Source organism: Carcharodon carcharias, chromosome 6 (assembly GCF_017639515.1).
Source record: "Carcharodon carcharias isolate sCarCar2 chromosome 6, sCarCar2.pri, whole genome shotgun sequence".
NCBI classification, from domain to species: domain Eukaryota; kingdom Metazoa; phylum Chordata; class Chondrichthyes; order Lamniformes; family Lamnidae; genus Carcharodon; species Carcharodon carcharias.
In genome coordinates, this window is record NC_054472.1 from 35,701,208 (window position 1) to 35,727,533 (window position 26,326).

The following is a 26,326-nucleotide window of genomic DNA, read 5'->3' on the forward strand; positions in this document are numbered from 1 at the left end:
TCCTTCATGCTTCGCTGCAGGGGAGACAACGCTTTCACTGTCATCTTCAACATGCCTCATAAGTTCATCAATCTCACAATGGTCACAGAGCAAGCATAAGTCGTCATCAACCCTAATGATGGGCTCATCCTTGGAAGGCACAGTAGCCTAGGGAACATGTGGGCATTTTGGAATGTGATCAGCACTCCACTAGCACACATCGTTAAGCAACTACACATAGTGCAGCTCTTCCTACCATGGCGCAAGCAAGTTAGTGACCATGGCATCTCTTAAGAAGCTGAAACACCATTGCTCATATGGATGCACTCATACCAGTGTGACAGCTGCTTAGTAAGGCAGCTCTAAGAGGAATAACATTTGTCAGTGATTAGCACTGGATCGTCTCAATAGGGAGCTACATCCAGACAGCACCATTTCTCCAAACACCAGCTCTCATGCATGATTAATGCAGAGGACGCATCTTGATACTGAGCTCCAAGATGCCATAGGACATCAGGATGCAATGATTTGTTACACGACAGTTGGATACAAAACTGCAAGTTATGTTAACATGGTCCTCACAGAGCATGGTTCAGCAAGTTCATCATTTGATTATTGACAAGCACTCATTACTCTACATTCATCGGAAGACTACCAAGTTTACCTCCTGCATTGCCTTGGTATCTGGGAGAGATGTGGCCCGATCAGCTTCGACACAGCAGTCAATGATAACTTATTCCCTTCATAGATACTGCTGAGCATTAAGGAGATGTGCTAGAACATTGCTTTCATAGCATTACAGTCCTCGATATTGTCCATTTCACAAAGGCCAATCCTTTCTATGAACCCCAAGTCATTAAGTGCACAGTAATGCATAAATTCCATATTGATTGGCATTCTGTGACTTCACAGAGGGATTCCATGAAGAAACACAAGGCAGCCATTCAGGAGCAAAGTAAGATCCTCACAGGTAAGCAGGGGGCATCATCAGGATGTGCACACTCTCTGACATCACACTGTCATTCCCATCTAGCAGACGTTTCCAATGTCATCGAGTGGAACCAACTTCCATCACTCAGCATCATGCATAGGAAGAGTGGGAACAAATAAAGGAATAAACCTTAAAAGCGGAGATGAAATAATGCTGCAGGGAGGTAATTAAAGGCTATGGTGCTCACTGATGATTAATACTTTTACCAAAACCTCATAATCATAAAAAAAGTCCAATGCAAAGTGCTCTTGAGTGAAAAGACTCCAACGTTAGACACAACAAATACTTATAACTTGCACAAACTACAGACTTCTGTGTGACAGCATCAGGATATTCACTATTGCATTTATTAGTGACTGTCTTATGTTTATGACCTCTTGTTTTGGACACCCCCACAAGTGGAATCATTTTCTGTACATCTATCCTTTTAAACTTTGTCATAGTCTTTAAGACTTTTATCAGGTCACCCCCCCCAACCTACTCAGTCCCAGCCTGTTCAGCCTTTCACAATAAGTTCTCAGTTCTGTTGTCATCCTTTGTCAACCTTTTCTGCACCTTCTCCAATGCCTATATATTTTTGTAATGTGGAGATCAGAGCTATTCACAGCACTTCACGAGTGGCCTAACCACAGTTAGATACAAATTGAACATTTTTCAACTCTGTCCCTCTAGAAATGAACCATTGTATTTAGTTTGGAGATTGTCTTGCATGCATGTGTGTGCTGATTTGATTAATGTTAATTCTTTCATACTCCCTTTTAGTATCTCTTCTATATTTCTCAGTTTTCTCCACATCATCCCTTTACATTTATTGTACAGGTCTCTTAAAACTTCACAAAAACTTCACTGTGACTTCACCTCACTAATCATCCCTGGAACCCAAGCCTTTCATTAACTTAAGGAGTGTGATCTACTCCTGCTCCTATTTCTTGTGTTACCCTGTTAAAATGGTAAGTGTGCCAGGAAAAAAAGCAAGAAACCAGATAGTTAAATATCAACCATGCATGGATGCACTGTGAATCATTTTAAAAATGGAACTTATGTTTGGTACTGATGGCTTGCAGAAAACAACATTTCTCGTAGACAAGATCAAGATTGGGCGTCGGAGGTTTCATTTTGTTTATATAAACCCTCTTCATAATCTCAAATGACAGGTAATTCATCTTTAATCTGTGGCAAAAATCACAGACATTAAGGTAAATTTAGTTACTTGACTGGCTTGTCACTGTGCTGGACTGGCGTCCTGCCCTGGGTGTACCCTGAGTGCCCATTAGCTGTCAGGGTAGGCTTCAACTCCCCGTGACCCTGAATTGGATGAAGCAATTCTGGAAAAGTGAGTGAGTGACAGTCTTGTTTCCATAGCGCCTGGCAGATTGGGTGGCAATTCAGAGCATCTCGGCATGGCCAGAGAAGAGAGCCGAAACCAAAAGGATGGTGGAATTTGTTGGCAAAGAGATAGAACGACTGGGTGGATCCGTGGAACTGGCTGATATTGGACAACAAACGGTGAGAGCTAATGGATCATATTGGAACTCCGTTCAATTTTTTAAGTATGTCTCTTCCAAATTTTCTTTTCCTTTTCTCTTTAGTCCTCTTCAAAATGTTGAAACTTGGGACATGGTTGCCTGGGGCTTGACAGCTCATTTCACACCTTTTAGAAATTTGGTAGTTTTATTCATGTAATCAGTTCTTTGGAATTGTACATCTGAAATTATACAGAATGTTCTCTGCAATAAAGTTTTACAATCTTCTTTAAGTCATAAATTTCATCATATGCAGTGTACTCTATTTAATTTTAAATTAGCTGCCTGATGGAACAAAGATTCCTCTTCCTCCAATCCTATTGGCCACACTAGGCAATGATCCAAAAAAGAAGACTCTATGTATCTATGGTCATCTGGATGTTCAACCTGCCCAAATTGAGGATGGATGGGACACTGAGCCATTCACATTGGTAGAAAAAGATGGTAAGAAAGATTTTTTTTGTCGTTTATAGTTAATAGAATTCCATTTCTAGCTTGAGTTCTGGAACAGACTTGACGAGTGGGGAGAAGAAGAACAGAAGGCAGAAATCACCATCTACAAGACAGAAGGGCCAAAAAAAAGTGCAGGAAGCAGCAAGAATTCGGGAAACACAGAGACCAGCGGAGAGAGTTTAGAGAGCAGAGGGACCAGCGGCGAGAGTTCAGAGAGCAGATGGACCAGCAGCAAGAGTTCAGAGAGCAGATGGACCAGCGGCAAGAGTTCCGGGAGCAGAGGGACCAGTGCGAGAGTTCAGGGAGCAGAGAGACCAGTGCGAGAGTTCAGGGAACAGAGGGACCAGAGCGAGAGTTCAGGGAGCAGAGGGACCAGAGCGAGAGTTCAGAGAACAGAGGGACCAGCAGTGAGAGTTCAGCGAGCAGAGAGTCAAGCGGAGAGAGTTCAGCGAGCAGACCGAATGTCCGCTGAGAAAACTCAGAGCCACATTAAGAAACAGAAATCAAGGTGTGACATCAGAAGAAACTCATGAGTTGATTGGATGGTGAATATTGCTGCTTAGGGACTGAGTCTCAGCAACTGGAAGTTTAAAAATTATTTAAAAAAATTAATAAGAAGAAGTAAGTGAGTAGCCAATGAGTGTTTTCTTATCCTTTTTTTAAGTAAGGTTTGTTACATCTAGTAACGTGTGTTAATTATTAGCAGTATTGTCAGCACTAGTAAGATGTATTAGTACCTGAAAGGTTTTGTAGCAGAAGTAAGGTTAACTAATAAATAAAGGAATGGCAGGGCTGCTCCACCTTGAGAGTGCAAATCGTGTGCAATTTGGGAACTCCAGGACACCTCCCATGTTCTGGACAGCCATTTGTGCAGGAAGTGTCGTCAGTTGCCGCAGCTTGAGTTCCGGATTTCAGAACTTGAGCAGCAGTTGGTGTCACTGTGATGTATCCGTGTCGCTGAGAGGTACATGGATAACATGTTTATAGATGTGGTCACCCCACAGTTTAAGATTATGCAGGAATGGGTGACCACCAGGCAGGCTAAAGGAACAGGCAGATAGGGCAGAAGTCTCTCAATGCATCCCAACCTCCAACCAGTATTCAATTCTGAATACTGATGAGAGGGACGGTTCATCTGGGGAGTGCAGCCAGAGTGAAGCCCATGGTGTCACGGGTGGCTCAGCTGCACAGGGGAATACAGGAAAGTCTAGAAGAGCAATAGTGATAGGTGATTCGATAATTAGGCCACAGACGTGAATCCAGGATGGTTTGTTGCCTCTCTGGTGCCAGAGTCAAGGATATCACTGGCTGCAGAGCACCCTGAGTGGTGAGGGTGAACAGCCAGCAGCCGTGGTCTACATCGGTAGCAACAAAATAGGTAGCAAGAGGGATATGGTCAGCGGTCAGAATTTAGGAGCTAAATAAAAAGTTAGCAGGACCTTAAATATAGTAATCCCTGGATTAATCTCAATGTCACGTGCAGGTCAGCATAGAACATATGATCATACGAATTAGCAGCAGGAGTAGGCCACTCAACCCTTCAAGACTGCTCCACCATTCAATAAGATCATGGCTAATCTGGTTATGACCTCCTGCCTACCCCCTATAACTTTTCACCCCATTGTTTATCAAGAATCTATTTACCTCAGCTTTAAAAACATTCAAAGACTCTGCTTCCACTGCCTTTTGAGGAAGGGAGTTCCAAAGACTCACAACCCTCTGAGAGAAAAAGTTTCTCCTCATCTCTGTCTTAAATGGGCAACCCCTTATTTTTAAACAGTGAGCCCTAATTCAAGATTCTCCCACAAGAGGAAACATCCACTGCACATCACTCTGTCAAGGCCCCTCGGATCTTATATGTTTCAATAAATCTTCTAAACTCCAGTGAATAAAAGCCTAGCCTGTCCAATCTGTCCTCATAAGACAACCCGCCCATTCCTGGTATTAGTTTAGTAAACCTTCTCTGAACTGCTTTTAATGCATTTACATCCTTCCTTCAATGAGAAGATCAATACTATACACAGTACTTCAAATGTGGTCTCACCGGTGTCCTGTACAACTGAAGCATAACTTGCCTACTTTTGCACTTAATTCCCCTCATAATAACCAATAACATTATATTAGCTTTCCTAATATCTTGCTGTACCTGCATACAAGCCTTTTCCCACATTATACTCCATCTGCCACATCTTTGCTCATTCACTTATATCTCTTTGTAGCCTCCTTTTGTAGCCTCTGTTCGCAACCTACTTTCCTACCCATCTTTATGTCATTAGCAAATTTAGCAACCATACCTTCGATCCCTTCATCCATGTCATTTATATAAATTGTAAAAGGTTGAGGCCTCAGCACTAATCCCTATGGCACACCACTTATTACACCTTGCCAACTGCAAAAATATCAATTTATAGTTACTCCCTATTTGCTGTTAGCTACCCAATCTTCTATCCATGCCAATATGTTACCCACTACACAATGAGCTTTTATTTTCCTCAATAACCTTTGATGTGGCACATTATCAAATGCCTCTGGAAATCTAAATACAGTACATCCACCCATTCCCTTTTATCCACAGCTCATGTGACTCCTTCAAAGAACTTCAATAAATTGGTCAAATATGATTTCCCTTTCACAAAACCATGTTGACCCTGCCTGATTACCTTGAATTTATCTAAGTACCCTGTTATAACGTCTCTATTAATAACTTCTAACATTTTCCCTATGACCGATGTGAAGCTAAGTGGCTCATAATTTCCTGCTTTCTGTCTCCCTCCATTTTTGAATAAAGGAGTTACATTTGCTATTTTCTAACCTAATGGAACCTTCTTCAAATATAGGTAATTTTGAAAGATTAAAACCAATGCATCAATTATCTCACTAGCCACTTCTTTTAAGATTCTAGGATGAAATGCATCAGGACCAGGGGACTTGTTAGCCCACGGCTCCAACAATTTGTTCAGTACCACTTCCCTGGTAATTAGAAGTTTTCTGAGTTCCTTCCTCCGTTCCATGTCCTGCTTTACAGCAATTTCTAAGATATTACTTCAATCCTCTATATTGAAGACCAATGTAAAATACATGAACAAATCATTTGCCATCTCCTTATTTTCCATCATCAATTCCCCAGACTCAATTTCCATGGGACCAACATTCACTGTGTTCATTTTTTTCTTATTTTAAATATTCATAGAAACTCTTACTATCCATCTGTATATTTCTGGCTAGCTTTGTCTGGTACTCTAATTTTTCCATCATTAATCTTTCTGTCTTTTTTTAAAATATTCTGCCCAATCTTCTGACTTGTCACCTGTCTTTGAACAATTATATGCTTTTTCTTTAAGTTTAATACTGTCTATAACTTTTTTAGTTAACCACAGATAATGGGTCATCCCATTGGAGTTTTTCTTTCTCATTGGAATGTATCTATTCTGTGTATTCTGAAATATCCCTTTAAATATCTGCCACTGCATCTCTAATGAGCTATCCCTAAAGCTCGTTTGTCAGTTCACTTTAGCTAGCTCCCTTTTCATGCTCTCATAATTGCCCTTATTTAAGTTTAAAATACTTGTATTGGGCCCACTCTTCTCTCCCTCAAACTGAATATAAAATTCAATTCTATTATGATGGCTGCTACCTAGGGGTGCCTTCACTATGAGGTTATCAATTATTCCTATCGCATTGCACAATACAGTGTCTAGTGTAGCCTGCTCTCTGGTTGGCCCCAGGACGTGCTGTTCTAAGAAACTATCTCAAAAATATTCTATGAACTCTTTATCTACGCTAACTTTGCCCATTTGGTTTTCCTAGTCTATATAGAAAGAGGAGAAATAGATAGATGCATGCATGACTGGAAAGATGGTACAGAAGGAAGGGCTGTTTTAAAATTCATTCATGGGATATGGACTTCATTGGCTGGGCCAGCATTTTTCCCCATTACTAGTTGCCCTTGAGAAGGTGGTGGTGAGCTGCTTTCTTGAACCGTTGCAGTCCTTGTGGTGTAGGTATGCCCACAGTGCTATCAGGAAGGGAGTTCCAGGATTTTGACCGAGCGACAGTGAAGGAACAGCAATATATTTCCAAGTCAGGATGATGTGTGGCTTGGAGAGGAACTTCCAAGTGGTGGTGTTCCCATCTATCTGCTGCACTTGTCCTTCTAGATGGTTGTGGTCATGGGTTTGGAAGGTGCTGTCTAAGGAGCTTTGGTGAATTCCTGCATTACATCTTATGTACAGATGGTGCACACTGCTGCCACTGTGTGTCACTGGTGGAGGGAGTGAATGTTTGTGGATGTGGTGCCAATCAAGAGGTTGCTTTGTCCTGGGCGATGTCAAGCTTCTCGAGTTTTGTGGCAGCTGCAATCATCCAGGTAAGTAGGGAGTATTCCATCACACTCCTGACTTATGCCTTGTAGATGATGGACGGGTTTTGGGGAGTCAGGAGGTGAGTTATTCATCGCAGGATTCCTAACCTTTGACGTGTTCTTGTTGCCACTGTATTTATATGGCTAGTCCAGTTCAGTTTCTGGTCAATGCTAATCCCGCGGATGTTGATAATGGGGGATTCAGTGATGGTAATGCCATTGAATATCAAGGTGTGATGGTTGGATTCTCTCTTGTTGGCGATGGTCATTGCTTGGCACTTGTGTGGCATGAATGTTACTTGCCACTTGTCAGCCCAAGCCTTGATATTGTCCAGGTTTTGCTGCATTTGGAGATGGACTGCTTCAGCATTTGTGGAGTAGCAAATGATGCTGAACATTGTGTAATCATCAACAAATCTCCCCACTTTTGACCTTATGATGAAAGGAAGGTCATTGATGAAGCAGCTGAAGATGGTTGGGCCTAGGACAACACTCTGAGGAACACCTGCAGTGATGTCCTGGAGCTGAGATGACTCACCTCCAACAACCACAACCATCTTCCTTTGTGCTAGGTATGACTCCAAGCGTGGAGAGTTTTCCCCCTGATTCCCATTGACTCCAGTTTTGCTAGACTTCCTTGATGCCACACTCAGTCAAGTGCAGCTTTGATGTCAAGGGCAGTCACTCTCACCTCACCTCCGGAGTTCAACTCTTTTGTCCATATGTGAATCAAGGCTGTAATGAGGTCAGGAGCTGAGTGGCCTTGGTGGAACGCAAACTGGGCATCAATGAGCATGTTATTGCTTAGCAAGTGCTGCTTGATAGCACTGTTGATGACCCCTTCCATTACTTTACTGATAATCAGGGGCGGTAATTGACCAGATTCAATTTGTCCTGCTTTTTGTGTACAGGACAGACTTGGGCACTTTTCCAAATTGCCGGGTAGATGCCAGTGTTGCAGCTGTATTGGAACAGCTTGGCTGTGGGGGGGTGCAGCAAGTTCTGGAGCACAAGCCTTCAGTACTATTGCTGGAATATTATCAGGGCCCATAGCCTTTGCAGTATCCAGTGCCTCCAGACATTTCTTGATATCACATGGAGTGACTCAAATTGGCCTGTGACTGGAATTTGTGATGCTGGGGCTCTTCAGAGCAGGCTGAGGTGGATCATCCACTTCTGGCTGAAAAAATGCTTCAGCCTTATCTTTTACACTGATGTGATGGGCTCCCCCTTCATTGAGGATGGGGATATTTGTGGAGCCTCCCCCTCCAGTGAGTTATTTAATTATCCGCCACCATTCAAAACTGGATGTGGCAGGACTGCAGAGCTTAGATCTGATCTGTTGGTTGTTGGATCACTTAGCTCTGTCTAACACTTGCTGCTTATGCTGTTTAGCATGCAAGTAGTCCTGTGTTGTAGCTTCATCAGGTTGACACCTCATTTTTAGGTATGCCTGGTGCTGCTCCTGGCATGCCCTCCTGCACTCCCCATTGAACCAGTGTTGATCCCCTGGCTTGCTGATAATGTTAAAGTGGGGGATATGTTGGTCATGAGCTTACAGATTGTGTTTGAGTACAATTCTGCTGCTGCTGATGGCCGACCATGCCTCATGGATGCCCAGTCTTGAGTTGCTAGATCTGTTCAAAATCAATCCCATTTAGCACAGTGGTAGTGCCACACAACACGGGGGAGGGTATCCTCAATGTGAATGTGGGACTTCATCTCCACAATGACTGCACGGTGGTCACTCCTACTGATACTGTCAATGACAGATGCATCTGAGGTAGGTAGGTTGGTGAGGATGAGGTCAAGTATGCTTTTCCTTCTTGTTGGTTCCTTCACCACCTGCCACAGACCCAGCCTAGCAGCTATGTCCTGTAGGACTCGGCCAGCTCTGTCAGTAATGATGCTACCGAGCCACTCTTGATGATAGACATTGAAGTGCCCCACCCAGAGTACATTCTGCATCCTTGCCGCCCTCAGTGCTTCCTCCAGGTGGTGTTCAACATGGAGGAACACTGATTCATCAGCTGAGGGAGGGTGATACATGGTAATCAACAGGAGGTTTCTTTGCCCTTGTTTGATCTGATGCCATGAGACTTCATGGGGTCCAGTGTCGATGTTGAGGACTCCCAGGACAATTCCATCTTGACCGTATACCACTGTGCCACCACCTCTGCTGGGCCTGTCCTGCCAGTGGGACAGGACATGCCCAGGAATGGTGATGGTGTCTAGGACATTATCTGTAAGGTATGATTCCATGAGGATGATTATATCAGGCTGTAGTTGACTAGTCTGTGAGACAGCTCTCCCAATTTTGGCACTAACCCCCAGATGTTAGTAAAGAGGACTTTGCAGGCTCGGCAGGGCTGAGATTGCGATGCTTAGGTCTTTGCCAGGAGGTCCGTCTGGTTTCATACCTTTTTAGAGACTTTGTAACAGTTTGATACAACTGAGTGGCTTGCTGGACCATTTCAGAGTCATTTAAAAGTCAACCACATTGCTATGGGTCTGTCAATTCAATGAATGGGACTGTGCGATGAAAAGACCAGCACCGGGTTAGCTTAGTCGGAAAAGGAGAATGACCAGGGTGTGGGCCAGATCGATATTGAGAAATGTAGAGTCAACCAAAAAAAACAAACAAAACCATTGTTAAATTCGGACCAGAGAAGTTTGCAATTATATTAAGTTTGAGAAGAACAGTGGAGAAGCGGCTACAGCAGCACTCATCTTGGGTGCTATAGGAGAAGAAACATCAAAACGAACTTGTGAAAATGTCCACAAAATTCCCCATTTTATGAACATGTTAGGATTGATAGCAGAAAAGCTAATGGATCCCATAAAGACATGGATCACATTGGAAGACCGGTTCAGAATCAAATTAAACTTCCATATTCATCGGATAGAGTTCATATCAATTCAACAGCAGTCTGCAGAATCCATAGGCTACTTTGAAGGCAGATGCAGAGAAAAGTGTAAGTACTGTGATTTTTTTTAAACAGAGAGCTAGCAGACAGAATTGTTGAGTTGGTCATCACATCCACTCTCATGGAAGAATTCCAGAAAGCTCTACTAGACAAGCCCAAAGAGCTGCTCAAGGATGGATGTAAGTACAAAGCAATCCTTGCAGGTTGACAAAGCTTACAGGTCCTAAGTACAACCCCAAATGTTGACACACTTATTTGTACGCCTAAACTTAGCAAAAGGTGTGGAAGGTGTGGCCTTCTACATGCACCAAGGAAATGCGAATCTTCCCAGAAATTCTGCGAGGCATGTGCTAGAAAGAGAAGTTGGCAGTGGCAGTGCACTAGAGCAAAGGCTGATGCAACTACTAAGAGCCGTGCACTGATCTGAACAAACTGTACCCAACGGGTACCGTCAAGTATTAAGAACAAACATCCGCTATCCCAACAGAAACATATACATGAGGTGATTGACAAACCAGAAAATGACGATGATGTGCACGAGATGAAGAGCGGTGAACACATTTCACACTCTCATTCTCGTGGAAAACATGGATGTCATCTCACCATCCAAAGCGCTTGCCAAGATTCAAATTATGTTCCCTAAGAAAGTTGGCAACTATTTGTTATTGGCCAAGATTGACGCATGGGCAAGCGCCAACATCCTATCCCATGACTTCACAGACATGGATTGCTATGGTGGAACCTACTGCTATGAAAATTTCAGCGTACAATGGTTCACTAATTCCATGCACAAGATTCATAATCCTGGAGTTCACATGCAATCAGTCCTCTTGGGTGCCACAGATGTTCTACGTCAGTGATGGTCAACCTAGGCTAGTGACTGGGCTGCATGAGTGGCCCTCCTTCACCTCAGTGGGCTGCAAGATTGAAATCGGGTATGTGCACTAACCATGACCCCCATGAATAAAATTAAATACATTTAATACACGCCGAATAATTCATAATGGTTACAGAAAATGCTTAATCATTCATATATTAATAGAACTGTCGCCAAATAGTAAACACAAAACAAATATTTGCGCTTGCCTTACCTACATTATACTCAGTGCAACTTCTGGTTGGATCTGTCCTCCACAAGCTTTCAATAGATCAAGACTCTGGGATGTGCAGACACTTTGCAATTCAGTACTGAGGTTTCCATCTGTTAGCCTGTTGAGCTTTTTGCATTTGATGTGTCCCATAGCAGGAAAAGTCTGCTCGCATGTGTATGTTGATCCAAAAAAATACATCAGCTTTGCCAGAGAACTGGACCAGGATATTCAACCAAGGTTCTTGTATACCTTTCCTCTTTAGCTGGTTAATTTCATCTTCATCCAGGGCATGAACCATAGCAGGCCAACCCTATGCATGGGTAGCAGTTGACAAAATGTCTTGTGGGCCACACTCAGAATCCTGATGAGCCACTTACAGTCCACTGACCGTAGGTTAACCACCACTGTTCTACATTGTGGAGGCAAAAGGCCTAGCAATTGCAGACCTACCAGCCCTGAACCTAATTACCTGAAACTAATAACAAACCGTGGAATTATTCAAACTTTGCAAGGTAGATCAACCTCACAAACAACTCCTATCACCTTAGTTCATGATTTAACATAGAAATACCCAGAGCCTTTCAAGAAAACTGACAGCTTCAAGGGAGCTGCAACATTAAAATTGCAGGAGAAGGCAAATCGGTCAGTGGACCTGCTAGCAAGTACCAGAACCTCTAAGACGAAACTTCAAAAATTTATACCATATAGAAACTGTGGAAAACCATTATTGAAGGATGGCCTGATTCATTTCAAAATGTCCAGAAATGCATGAGACCATTTTAGCCTTACCAGGATGAACCTAGCATCTCTTGAGGTGTCATTTTTAAAGGCAGGCAGGTCATCATATTGGAATTGGTGTGACCTGATATTCATCAACGACTTCATCACTCGCAACAGGCATAAATCAGATGAGAAGACTCACCAGAGGGACAGTCTATTGGCCGGTTACGAACAATGACATTGTGGTCGTCGTCAAAAAGGCATGTCAGTGCATATGCCAAGTTAGCACAAGGAACCATTGATTCCACATGAAATTCCTATCCATCCTTTGTCCAAAATCACAACCAACCGTTTCCACATCCATGGCACTGAATTCATTGTTATCGTCGACTATTTTACCAATTTTCCCATTATTTGACAATTGCACAATATGCCAAGCACCACCGTCATAAGCATCCTAAGTGCTATTTTGTGTTTCCAGAGAGATCATTACGGATAATGGTCTGCAATTAATCGGTAAACCATTTCAGGATCTGTGTACAAAGTGGAATATCAATTGCACCACTTCTCCTCATTATCCTAGATCTAATGGCCTAGATGAACGAATGATTCACATGGTGAAATCCCTAATTCTCAAATGGAGCCAGACCAAGCAAAATCTACACATTGCTATGTTACATCTGACGGCGACACCTTAAAGTGCAACTTCACCGGCAGAGCTCATGTTTGGCAGACCAGTGCATACCAATTTACTTGCTCTTACCCATTCTACTCAGACACTAGAGAGCAACTTTTAAAACTGCAAGGGAAAATAACCAACAGGCACGATAAAAAGGCAGGTGCAGAACTGCCAAGTTTAGAGTTGGGACAACAAGTTCACATCCAGGATTCCACACAAGGTACATGACAACCAGCCGAGGTGACAAGGATTTGTTCGGAACCAAGATCTTACAGAGGGATTACACAGATAGGTACAACAGTGAGGCATGACCGAGGATAAATCCAATCCATTCCACCTCCTCAACTTGTATCCAGTCCTATTGCATCTAGGACAAGACCCTGAATGAAAGCAGAAACAACATCTAAGAATGACAGTCCCACAGATCACTGTAAGAAGCCTCCAGACAAGGTTACCAGCAAAAGATCTGGGCATACCAGAGATTATCTCTACACTTTAAAGACTCATACATTCATCAGTTCTATACACTTATGTAATGATAACTAAACATGAAAATGTACTGCAAATAGTTATACCTCTTTGGAAGGGGGAAAAGTAACTTTAAAAGAAATAGGGATGCTGTAATATGCTTTTAAGGGATTGCAGCATGACATCGCTAGAAAGGAAGTGTGTTGTGCCATCAAGTTTTCGTTTCATTTTTTCTTTCAACAGAGCACACACACACACACACACACACACACACACACACAGCTCTGCAGCTCTGACATATCTTCGAGCTTTATATTTTTGTAAAGCTGTTTCCATTTGCCTAGTCTTAATAAATGAACCCACAATGTGTTACCAAATCTCTTATGAATGATTGGTGCTCTTATATCATTTTAAATCATGACACAGGGTTACGGGAAGAAGGCAGGAGAACAGCATTAGGTGATGTGTTCATTTGGAAAGCTGGTGCAGACACGATGGGCTGACTGGCCTACTTCTGCACTGTAGCAATTCTGTGAATTCTGTGATTCATTGAATGCACCCCTGGTTTGATCACTTGGTCTCTGGTCTTTCACTTCATTTCTGGGCTATGAACTTTGTCAGTCTGGGGAACATTGACAGTTCCAAAAGAAAGTTCACTTACTCAATTTTGCATTGCTCCTGTTGGACAAATAAAAATGCAGTGTATTTCATGGGGAACACAACTGTGTCTCTCTCTTTCATTTCCTAATACATTGAGGTCAAACCTGAGCATTCAGCAAAATTACTAGCATTCATTAGTGGTTGGAATAGGATTGCCTTTGAATGCTTTGACAAAGATGAAAGATAAATTATACTTCAGTGATTCAAATGGATCAGTTGGTAATTACATTGGACAGTGTAGTGGTGAGCCACACAGACCTGGAGAGTTTATACTCAATCCTTTCTGATCTGAACTGCAGCATCCCAGAAATATGTAGGTTTAAATTGGCTATAGTTTTGATCACTGTTCTTGTTGGAATTGCAAGGTAGTGAGTGAGGTTTTAATAGTAATGAACCTAGTGGTTAACAGCCTGTTGCCAAGCATAAATGAAGATCAGTTACTTTAGCGAGGTGCCAGAGGTTAGCTGCTGCTGTTTCCAACGTGAACTGACATTTCAGGAGTAAGAGTGGTTGCATTTTTTTTCAGTTAACATTTTATTTAAAAAGTGCAGGCACTCATTTACCCTGGCTCAGTTGGTCGTACTCACTGCTAAGTGAGAAGGTTTTGGCTATACACCTTACTCCAAAGATTTGAGCATATAATCCAGGCTAACATTTCAGAGCCTAAATTTCAGTTTAACTGAGGCTTTTTCTCCACTCTCAGGTGGATGTAAAAGATCCTACGATACCACCTGAAGAACAAAGGAGTTCTCCTTGTGTTTTAGCCAAACTTTAAATCTGACCAACGTCACTGAAAGCCAGTTATATCTGGTCATCTGTCTCATCGCTATTTGTGGGATCATACTGTGTGCAAATTGGCTGCAGCGCTTGCCTACAAATCAAGGGTGACTGCATTTTAAATGTAATTAATTGGTTTTCAGCGCTTTGGGACATCCTAAGGATGTGAAAGGCCTTACATCAATGCAAGTTTTCTCTACAAAAATGAAGTATCAGGTGCTTGAAAGCAGAAAATGCTGGAGACATTCAGAATGTCTGGCAGCACCTGTGGAGAGAGAAACAGTTAACATCCCAGGCTGATGAAAGGTCGCAACATGAGTCGTTAACTATTTTGCTCTTCACAGATGCTGCCAGATCTGCTGAGTATCTGCAGCATTTCAAGATTCTTTTATTTGTTCTTCCAATGTGGGTGTCATTGGCAATGCAGTGTTTATTGCCCACCTCTGCCTGAGGGCACTAAATTCAAGCATAGAGTTAGGGACTGGAATCTTGTATTGGATACTTTCCTGAAGCACATTGGTGAAACCAGTTGGAGTTTTCTGACAAAACTTGTATCTTTTATGGGCTAGCTCACAAATTAGTCTATTTACTGAACTCAATTTTACAACTTATTGCAAAATTTGCACTCTCAACTTTCAGATTGTGAGACCAATACCACACAGGGCGTTGGTGGGACCACACTGTGTACACTTTTGGTCTCCTTACTTAAGAAAGAATATAAATACATTAGAAACCTGGGTTGTGGGGGGCTGAGGATTATCTTATGAAGAAAGGTTGGACAATTACCTTTGGAGTTTAAAAAGTTGAGAGGTGATCTTATTGAAACATATCAGATCCTGAGGGGACTTGATGGGGTGGATGCTGAAAGGATGTTTCCAGTTGTGGGAGAGACTAGAACTAGGGTACACTTTTTAAAAATAAAAGTGTTATTTAAGAATGAGATAAGAAGAAATATTTTATGAGGGTTGTGAATCTCTGGAACTCTCTTCTCCAGAGAGTGGTGGAGGCAGAATATTTTTAATGCAGAGGTAGATAGATTCTTGACTGACAAGGGAGTCGAAGGTTATTGGGGGATCTTTCTCTCTCCCACAGTCATGAAAGATTAATTAAAAGAGAGTGCATGTGATAATTGGTCTTTTCTGCTCGCTCTTTCATTTGCAGCAATATTCATTTCCCTAGTTGCCTTTGATTATTATCATTAGATTTTGATCTGAGAAAATGTTTTAATATTTTAACACCGGCCCACTTCCTTCTAATTTTGTATCCAGATCCTGTTCCCAATAATTATGATTTTTAAAAATCCTGTCAGTAGTTTAAAAATATGAGAAAGAAAAATATGAAGTCATCTGGAACTGAAAACATTAAAATGTCATGTGAAGATTTGTCATTGGTGGCTTGTGGTTACTTGAAAAAAATCAGCAAATTGTCAAAGAATGAGTTCAGCAAAGATCTGAAAAACTGTTAATCACCAACTTTATCCCTGTTTCCTTTACATGAATTTTCTGAATCTTCTCTGCCCACACTTTTGTATGGTCTTATTATCCACCTTTTTGAATGATAGTAATACACCTGCCGATGTAGTATTTTCAGTTTTGAAGTAGGATATGCACCCAAAATGATAAATTGTCTGTTCTTTCCACAAATTTGCTCAGATTGCTCAGTGTTTCTGTAATTTTCTGTTTTAGCTTTTATTGTTGGAATCTGTTCTTGCTTTTCAATTTCTGCCCCTATTAGTCCCACCAACACAATTTCTACTGCTCTTGGAGGCAACCCTCTTAACTGTATTGGTCCAGGTCAAACAATGGAACAGTGCAGTTGGGAGATTTCCCTCATTATTTATTACAGGTCATTCTGGATAGAGAAGACCTGTCAAATATAAAGAGGCTATTCAGATTACCATTCTAACTTCTGTCTAGGGCATCAGCCAAATAAGTTGCTCTTCCCCTTCAGCCCAGAAAATGTGTTCATTGATATCGATATTGATGGACCTTTGCTTGGACTGGAAAATACAATTAATTAAAATTGAAATTTTCCTATTTAATTTTTGAGAAATCAGATATTCAGAAAATGCCCTTGACTTATCTGTGCACGGTTTTCCTAATTACTTCATAAGTGTCTTATTGTAGTGATTTGATTTATTTCTACTGATTTTGTTTTTGACCCTGTGCTGTGTTCTTGGCTGAATTAATCAACTATGCAACTAGAATAAATTGCATTGCTGGCAACAATCATGAAACAGTTCCTTCTAATTGAATATTACGCACAAAGGAAAAAGGATGGTCAGAATACTAAAACTTTACTTCATGTGTATTTAGAGGGGAGAGTCTAGTTGAAAGTTTATATATTTCTTTGTTTGTCCATCATGCAGATTTTTCTGGTGTCTGCCAATGTCGCTCTCAAGTTAGTTGTAAGTAGGTAGTTCATGAGAACATAAGAAATAGCAGCAGTAGTAGGCCATTCAGCTCTTCGAACCATTCAATGAGGTCATGCCTGATCATCTACTTCAACACCATTTTCCTGCACTATCCCCGTATCCCTTGATCTTTTTAATATGTAGAAATCTATTGATCTCAGTCTTGAACATACTCAACGACTGAGCATCCACAGCCCTCTGGGGCAGAGGATTCCAAAGGTTTACTACTCCCTGTGTGAAGAAATTTTTCCTTATCTCAATCCTAAATTGCCTGCCCCTTACCCAGAGACTGTGTCCCTTGTTTCCAGATGCCCCAGCCAGGGGAAATATCCTTCCTGCATCTACCCTGTCATGACCTGTAAGAATTTTCTATGTTTGAATGAGATCGCCTCGCATACTTATAAATGCCAGAGAATAAAGGCCCAGTCTATTTAACCTTCCCTCATAGGACAATCCCTCTATTCCAGGAATTAGTTTGGGGAACCTTCATTGCACTCCCTCAAAGGCAAGTATATATTCCTTTGGTAAAGAGACCAAAATTGCCCACAATACTCCAGGTATGATCTCAACAAGGCTCTATATAATTGTAGTAAGACATCTTTACTCCTATACTCAAACCTTCTTCTAATAAAGGCCAACATTCCATTTGGCTTCTCAATTGCTTGCTGTACCTGCATGTTAGCATTCTGTGACTCGTGGACAAGGCACGCAGGTCCTTTTGAAACTCAGCAGTTCCCAGCCTCTCACCATTTATTTCTGTTCTTCCTACCGAAGTGGATAACCTCATATTTCTCCAATTGTATTCCACCTGCCACATTTTTGACCACGCAGCCTCTCCAAATTTCCTTGAAGCATCTTTGCATCCTTCTCACAACTCACACTACCATCTAGTTTTGTTTCATATGCAAACTTGGAAATATTACATTTAATCCCAACATTCAAATCATTGACATAGATTGTGAGCAGCTGGGGCCCAAGCACTGTTCCTTGCAGTACCGAACCCATCACAGCCGACCAAGCTGAAATTGACCCATTATTCCTCCTCTCAGTTTTTTGCCCGTTAAGCAGTTCTCCGTCCAAGCCACTATATTTCCTCCAATCCCATGTCCTCTAATTTTGTTAGCTAGCCTTTTCTATGGGAGCTTATCAAAAGCTTTCTGAAAATCTAACTATACCGCATCCACCTGTTCCACCTTATCTATTCTGCCAGTTACATCCTCCAAAAACTCCAAACATTTGTTAAACATGATTTCTGTTTGATAAATCCATGTTGACACTGTCCTTATTTTCTATGTATCCTGTTATCACATCCTTTATTATAGATTCTAGCATTTTCCCTATGACTGATGTTAGGCTAACAGGTCTATAGTTTCCTATTTTCTGTCTCCCTCCTTTCTTAAGTAGTGGAGTTACATTTTGCCACCTTTCAATCTACAGGAACCATTCCAGAGTCTATAGAATTTTGAAAGATGACTACCAAATGCATCTACTATCTCTGCACCGACCTCTTTCAATTCTCTGGGATGTAGATTATCAGTTTTTGGGGATTTATCTACTTTAAGTCCCATTAATTTCTCTAGTGCCATTTTTTATTAATATTAATATCTTACAGTTCCTCATTTACACTCGTCCCTTGATTCTCCATTACTTCTGAGAGGTTTTTTAGTATTTTCCTCCGTGAAGATAGACACAATGTATGTGTTTAGTTTCTCTGCAATTTCCTTATTCCCCATTTCAAGCAGAGTCTGGAATTTATAATGCATACATATGTTTTTATTAATCTTTTCCTTTTTGCAAACCTATAGAAGCTTTTACAGGCCATTTTTTCCTCTTGCTAGTTTATTCTCATGTTCTATTTCCCTTTCTTAATCTTTTTCTTCGTCCTCCTTTGCAGAATTCTAGAATGCTCCAAATCCTGAGGCTTACTTTTTGACAACATTATATGCTTCTTCCTTTGATCTAATACAATCCTTGATTTCTTTTGTTAGCCATGGTTGGAACGCTTTCCTTGCTAGGTTTTTGCCTGCACTGGAGTGCTGCTTTAGGCTGCATTAGAGTGCTTAAGTTGGAGTTTGGTGAGTGAGGGAGTTTTAAGGGTCAATTTCTATCTAAAGTCTAGTCAGCAATTAACTACAAGTTGCTCTCTGGGTTGAGAGAAGTTGAGTTTTATTCCAGCTTTAAAACAGGAGCTATACAGGCACTCTGAGCAGCTGCAGCTAGTTAATTAGATAACTGGCTTAAACTGGCTTTCAGAAACTTGAATTAGGGAACATAAAACAGGCCATCTTCAGTTTTGCCTTGTCTGCACTGGTGTGCTGCTTACGTTGGAGTTTGGTGAGCAACGGAGTAAGTGATTGATCTCAATCACTTTTTCTGTCCTTCTTCAGCCTCCAGTAGTTAGCTCTAGCTTTGCTACAGGGAAATAAGCTGATTGGTGAGTAACTGGTAAGTTATTCTACTTATTCTAATTGTAATAATAGTTTTTAGAGTTATGGTATGGCAGGATAGCTTGGCTGAGTGGGTGTACATCCTGCACTATGTGGGAAGTCATTGACTCACCGTGTTTCTAGATGAACACATCTGCAGGAAGTATCACCAGCTGAAGAGGTTTGAGCTCTTGGTTTCAGAACTTGAGCAGTGGCTGGAGTCACTATTGTGCATCCATGAGGCAGAGAACTAAGTAGGTAGCACATTTAGGGAGGTGGTCACATTACAAATTAAGAGTGGGCAGGCAGAGAGGGAATGGGTGGCTGCCAGGCAGTCTGAGAGATCCAGGCAGGTGGTTCAGGAGTCCCCTGAGCCTATTTAGCTTGCTAACAGGTTTCCCATATTGGGTACCAGTGAGCATGATGGTTCCTCAAGGGAGTGCAGCCAGAGCCAAGTCCATGGCACCATGGGTGGCTCAGCTGCACAGGAGGAGAAGAAGATTGGGAGATCAATAGTGATAGGGGATTCTGTAGTCAGTGGATCAGACAGGCATTTCTGTGGCATTAAATGTGACTCCAGGATGGTGTGTTCCCTCCTTGGTGTCAAGGATCTCACGGAATGGCTGCAGGACATCATTCTGGGGAGGGTGAATAGCTGGATGTCGTGGTACCAATGACATAGATAGGAAAAGGGATGAGGTTCTGAAAGCAGATTTTAGGGAATTAGGAAGAAAATTAAAAAGCAGGACCTCCAGTGCAGTAATTTCAGGATTACTCCCAGTGCCACATGCTAGTGAGAATAGGAATAGGAGGAATGAGCAATTGAACACGTGGCTGGAGAATTGGTTTAGGAGGGAGGGCATCTGATTTGAGGTATTGGGGCCAGTTCTGGGTAAGGTGGGACTTGTACAAGATGGATAGGTTACACTTAATGGGATTGGGACTAATATCCTTCCAGGGAGATTTGCTAGTGCTATTGGGGGTGGTTTAAAGTAGCTTGTCGGGGAGGGTGTGAGTATGGAACCAGAGGTAGCTCAAATTGTAAGGAAGTAGGAGATGTTAATAGGCCATCAAACAGTAGTTGTAGAATGGGGCATGGTATTAATCAGTAGATTAGAGAAGCATGTAGCATGGGTAATAAGTAATCATGGGTGACTTCAATCAGCATATAGACTAGGTAAACCTAATAAGTAATAATGCTGTGGAAGACAAGTTTCAGGACAGTGTTAGGGATGTTTATCTGGAGCAGTATGTCGAGGAGCCAACTAGACAACAGGCCATTTTAGATCTAGTATCATGTAACAGAAAAGGGCTAATTAATAACCTTGTTGTAAAAGAACCTTTAGGGGTGACTAGCCATAATATGATAAAATTTTCCATTATGTTTGAAAGTGAGGTAATTCAATCTGAAGCCAGGGTATTAAATTTGAACAAAGTAAATTTATGAAGGTATGAGGGGCAAATTGGTTGAGGTAGATTGGGAAAATACATTAAAAGGTATGACTGTACAAATGCAATGGACAGTCTTTAAAGAATCGTTGCATAGTTTACAGCAATTATACATTCCTTCGAGGCACAAAAACTCAAAGAAAAGTCAGTCAACTGTGGCTAACAAAGGAAGATAAGGATTCTATAATATTAAAGGAAAAGGCCTATAAAGTTACCTGTAATATTTGTAAACCCTAGAATTGGGAGGATTTTACAATACAGCAAAGGAGGACCAATAAGAAAAGGAGAATAGAATATGAATGTGAATTAGCCAAGAACATAAAAGCTTCTCTAGGTGCGCTAAAAAGGAAATGTTTGGTTAAGTCAAATGTGGGTCCATTACAGGCAGAGTCAGGAGAATTTATAATAGGTGATAGAGAAATTGCAGAGAAGCTAAATAATCACTTTGTGTCTGTCTTCACTGAGGAAGATACAAGAAATCTCCCAGAATTTGAGATCCAAAGGACTAGGGAGAATGAGGAATTGAAAGAAATTTGTATTAGTAAGAAGGTTGTATTGGAGAAATTAATGGGACTGAAGGTTAATAAATCCCCAGGACGTAATGACCAACATCCCAGAATGTTGAAAGAGATAGTGAATGCATTCATGTTCATCTTCCAAAATCCTATAGATTATGAAATGGTTCCTGAAGATTGGAAGGTAGCAAATGTTGCTCCACTATTTAAGAAAGGAGGGAGGGAAAATAGGGAGCTACAGACTTTGTAACCTTACATCGTAGTAGGGAAAATGCTGGAATCTATTATAAATGGGTATGATATAATTGCCATTATGGAAACATGGATGCATGGTGACCAAGACTGGGAACTGAATGTTCAAGGATATTCGGCATTTGGAAGTACAGATAAGAAGGGAAAGGAGGTGAAGTTGCGCTGATAATAAGGGATGGGATCAGTGCATTAGTAAGGGAGGATCTCAGATCGGAAGAACAATGTGTGGAATCAGTTTGGGTGGAGCTAAAACAGCAAAAGGCAGCAGACATTGGTTGGATTTGTTTATAGGCCACCAAATAGTAATGGTAATATGGGGCATGGTATTAATCAGTAGATGAGAGAAGCATGTAGCATAGGCAATACAGTAATCATGGTGACTTCAATCTGCATATAGACTGGGTAAACCAATTGAGCACTAATGCTGTTGACGATGAGTTTCTGGAGTGTGTTAAGGATGGTTTTCTAGGGCAGTATATTGAGGAGCTGGCTGGAGGAAAGGCTATTTTAGAGCTAGTATTATGTAATGATAAAGGGCTAATTAATAAACTTGTTGTAAAAGAATCTTTAGGGATGAGTGACCACAATGTGAAAGAACTTTACATTATGCTTGAGAGTGAGGGAGTTGTCTCTGTTAAAGTTGAATAAAGGAAATTATGAAGGCTTGAGGAACAAATTGGCTGAGGTGCATTGGGAAGATACACTAAAAGGTATGACTGTACATAGGCGGTGGATAGTCTTCAAAGAATTATTACATAGCTTACAGCACCTATACGTTCCTTCAAGGTGCAAAAACCCCCAAAAAGTCAGTCAACTGTGGCTGACAAATGAAATTAAGGATTGTATAAGATCAAAAGAAAAGGCTTTTAAAGTTGCCAGAAGTAGTAGAAAATCTGAAGATTGGGAGGTTTTTATAATACAGCAAAGGAAAACCAAGAAGCTGGTAAAGGAAAGGGAGAATGGAATTTGAATGTAAACAACAAAAAACATATAAACAGACTGCTAAAGCTTCTATAGGTATGTGAAAAGAAAACGTTTGGCTAAGACAAATGTGGGTCCATTACAGACAGAGTCAGGATTCATAATGGGGAACAGAGAAATGGCAGAGAAGCTAAATGATTACTTTGTGTCTGTTTGCACTCATGAAGATATAGGAAATCTCCCAGATTTAGAGATCCAAGGGACAAGGGAGAATGAGGAGCAGAAGGAAATTAGTACAAGTAAGAATGTTGTATTGGAGAAATTAAAGTTAAGTCCCTGGGACCTGATATTCTGCATCTGAGTGTTGAAGGAGGTTGCTATAGAGATAGTGGATGCATTGCTGATCATTTTCCGAAATTCCATAGATTCTGAAATGGTTCCTGAAGATTGGAAGTTTGCAAATGTCACCCTGCTATTTAAGAAGGGAGGGAGAGAGAAAACAGGAAACTACAAACCTGTTACCGTACATCAGTAGCAGGAAAAATGCTAGAATCTATTATAAAGGATGTGATAAATGGATAATCATGATCTGGTTGGGCAAAGTCAGCATGGATTCACGAATGGGAAATTATGTTTGAAGAACTTGTTGGAGTTTTCTGAGGATGTTACTAACAAAATTAATAAAGGAGTCGATATATGTAGTATACTTGGATTTTCAGAAGGCTTTTGATAAAGTCCCCACAGAAGGTTGATTAGCAAAATAAAAGCACATAGGATAAGAGGCAATATACTGGCATGATTTAAGGATTAGCTAACAGGCAGAAAATATCTTAAGATAAGATAAGACTATTTTAAAATGACTGTTTTAATAGTTTGGCACAGTGGCCTTTTATTGCATTTTGTTTATTGTTTTATAAGAATCTTTAAATTGCTCTTTTCCAGTTCCATCCAATTCCCACTATCATTTGCACTTCTTTTGTGGTCCAGTATGGTCTTCAGCAAATTCAGTTTCAATCCGTGGCCCCCATTTGCTAACTCCTGAGTTCAAGATTCCTTTTGAGTGTTGGGTTCTATTGACTAGTATTCATAACAATCATTTATGCTGTTGTTTGATGTTCAGGATTCAACTGGACAAGGTATGCCTGTCTTGCAAATGTCCATTATTGATACAAAATTGATATATGTAATTAGATGTCTACCTGTTGACCAGCTGATTGTTGGTGAGGTAGGAAGGCTGATGAAATGAAGCATAGTATCGCAGAGTCTTTGCAGCGCAGAAGGAGGCCATTTGGCCCATCGAGTCTGCACTGGCTCTCTGAAAGAGTATTCTACCTAGTCTCATGACCCTGCCTTATCCCTGTAACCTTGCACATTCTTTCTTTTCAGATGGCAATCCAATTTCTTTTTGAATACCTCAATCAAACCTGCCCCCACCACCCTCTCTGGAAATTCATTCCAAACTCCAGCCATCCTCTGAGTGAAAACATTTTTTCTCACATCACCTTACACATTTTGCCAACTAATTTGAATCTGTACCCTCTAGTTCTTAATGCTGTCTTGAGTGGGAACAGTTTCTCACTATTTACCCTGTCCATACCCCTAAGGATCTTGAATACCTCTATCGTCTCCTCTCAGTCTTCTTTTCTCCAAGGAAAACAGTCCCAACCTCTCCAATCTATCCTCATAGCTACAGTTCTTCATCCTGGGAATCATTCTTGTGAATCTCCTCCTGTACTCTCTCCAATCCCTTCACATCCTTCCTCAAGTATGACACCCAGAACTGGATGCAGTGCGCCAGATAAGGCCTAACTAGTAGCTGATGCAAGTTCAACATGACCTCCTTTTTATTGTACTCAATGCCCCTATTAATAAAGCCTAAGATATTATATGCTTTATTGATTGCTCTCTCAACATTCTCTGCCATCTTCAATGACTTATGTACATATACACTGAGGTCCTTATGCTCCTGCACCTCCCTTGGAGTTTCTCCCTTTATTATATACTGTTGCTCCACATTCTTCCTGCCAAAATGATTCACTTCACACTTCCCTGCATTGAACATCTGTCACCTCTCTGCCCAATCCACCAACAGACCTATGTCATTTTGTAGTTCAAGACTATCCTCATCACAGTTGACTTCAGCCGGAATTCTCCCATCCCACCCGTGGCAGGTTTCGTGGTGGGTGGGAGTGGAAAATCCAGCGGCAGGCAAAAAGTCGCAAATTCACTACCATAAAAAGTCACAATTCTCCCGAAGGTGTGTTTATGGTGGGTCGGTTATCCCACCGACTAGTGGCGTGAACACCATTTGCATTCATTAGCATGTCATGAATGCTCATTAAAACAGCTGCACACTGGAATCTTGCCATGCCTTCCAATCTTTCATCATGCCAGTGGGAAATTACGCCAGCCTCAAATTCATTTATTAAAGGGTGAGATGCACAAGTCGAACCCCAGTTCACTGGTACCTTCGAGGTGAGTGGAACATATCTGCCATGGCACTGCAGTGGTCTGTTGGGGCTGAAGGGTTGGACTGCTCCTTCTCTTTGCTTTCATTGCCCCGAGGGACACCGCTGTGCTGTGGTACTCATGCATGCCTCCATTTTCAGAAATTAGCACTTCAACCAGGGTGGGCTGTGAGGTGAGGGTCGGGTTGATGAACACGAGGCGGGCAACAGGAAGGAAAGTCTGTGGAATGGCAGTGTCTGTGGAAGGGCAAGCACAATGGGAGCCTTTCTGGTGTCATCCACTAGCCTCTTGTTGCTACAGGAGTCTGCTTAGAAAAAAAGGAAGAATACCTCCTTGCAATGAAAGTTATTTAAAGCCAATGGCTTCATGAGCACTGTTAAAGGGCTATTCGGAACTCAGTGGCTTCACATCAGTCACTGCATCTCAAGAGTAACACATAAGAATGTAGAATTTGGGAATGCAGGCAATCGTGAAGGAGGCACAGCTGTATCATATATGGCATTCGATCAATGAAGGCCTGTCACATGTTTACTAGATGTGACACTCCTAATGAGACAAAGGGCATCCATTCATTGACCATGAGCAACTATTTGGTCATTAATATACCACATCAGAGATTAGGGCACGGAGCTAGGTTGGATCACTCATCTCACTGAAACTTTAGCATCCCACGCAGGGCTCAAGATGTTACATGTAACATTATTTTTGGGAAATTTCCCCTCCCTGTTGACTCAGGCCACAAACCATGGCAGTCGTCTGTGTATGTGTTTATTTTATCCCTCTTAATATCTCATCCCTCCCCTCTTAATTCCAACCTAGTCTTGGCACAAATGTTTAGCACTTGAATGCAATAAGATTGCACGAAAGTGATTAGGTAGTCAGTTTTTATGAAAGGGTCTCTCATTGTTAGACCAGTTGATTATTTATAACTGGGTTATCTTCAGAATCCTTTATGCATTAATTCTCTCCCCACAAAGTATTCTTCAAATGTTTTGCTTTGTAATAATGAGAACTCATTGTTTATGCAATAAGACTTGAAAAATCAATGGATGTAGGTTATAATTGTAGGGGTTTTAAAATGTAGATACTGATGAGATTGTATTTTTTTTCTATTCTGTTACTTGTTTTTATATCCCTTTGTCACTCTACTATTAGCACTAAGCCAGGACTTCAATGAAGAATGCAGGAGAGCATGCCTAGAGCAACACAAGGCATACCTAAGATGGGTGCCAATCTGGTGATGCTATAACACG

General features: G+C 41.3%; 1 protein-coding gene across 1 annotated transcript in view; it reads left to right on the top strand.

The window, feature by feature from the left end:
* LOC121279076 (cytosolic non-specific dipeptidase-like) overlaps window positions 1-26,326 on the top strand; it is a 66,941-nt gene that overhangs the window by 14,729 nt on the left and 25,886 nt on the right. The window contains exons 2-3 of the mRNA XM_041189965.1: window positions 2,333-2,476; window positions 2,775-2,937. Of these exons, the coding sequence (XP_041045899.1) occupies window positions 2,333-2,476; window positions 2,775-2,937 (307 nt within the window). The remainder of the gene's footprint in view (window positions 1-2,332; window positions 2,477-2,774; window positions 2,938-26,326) is intronic.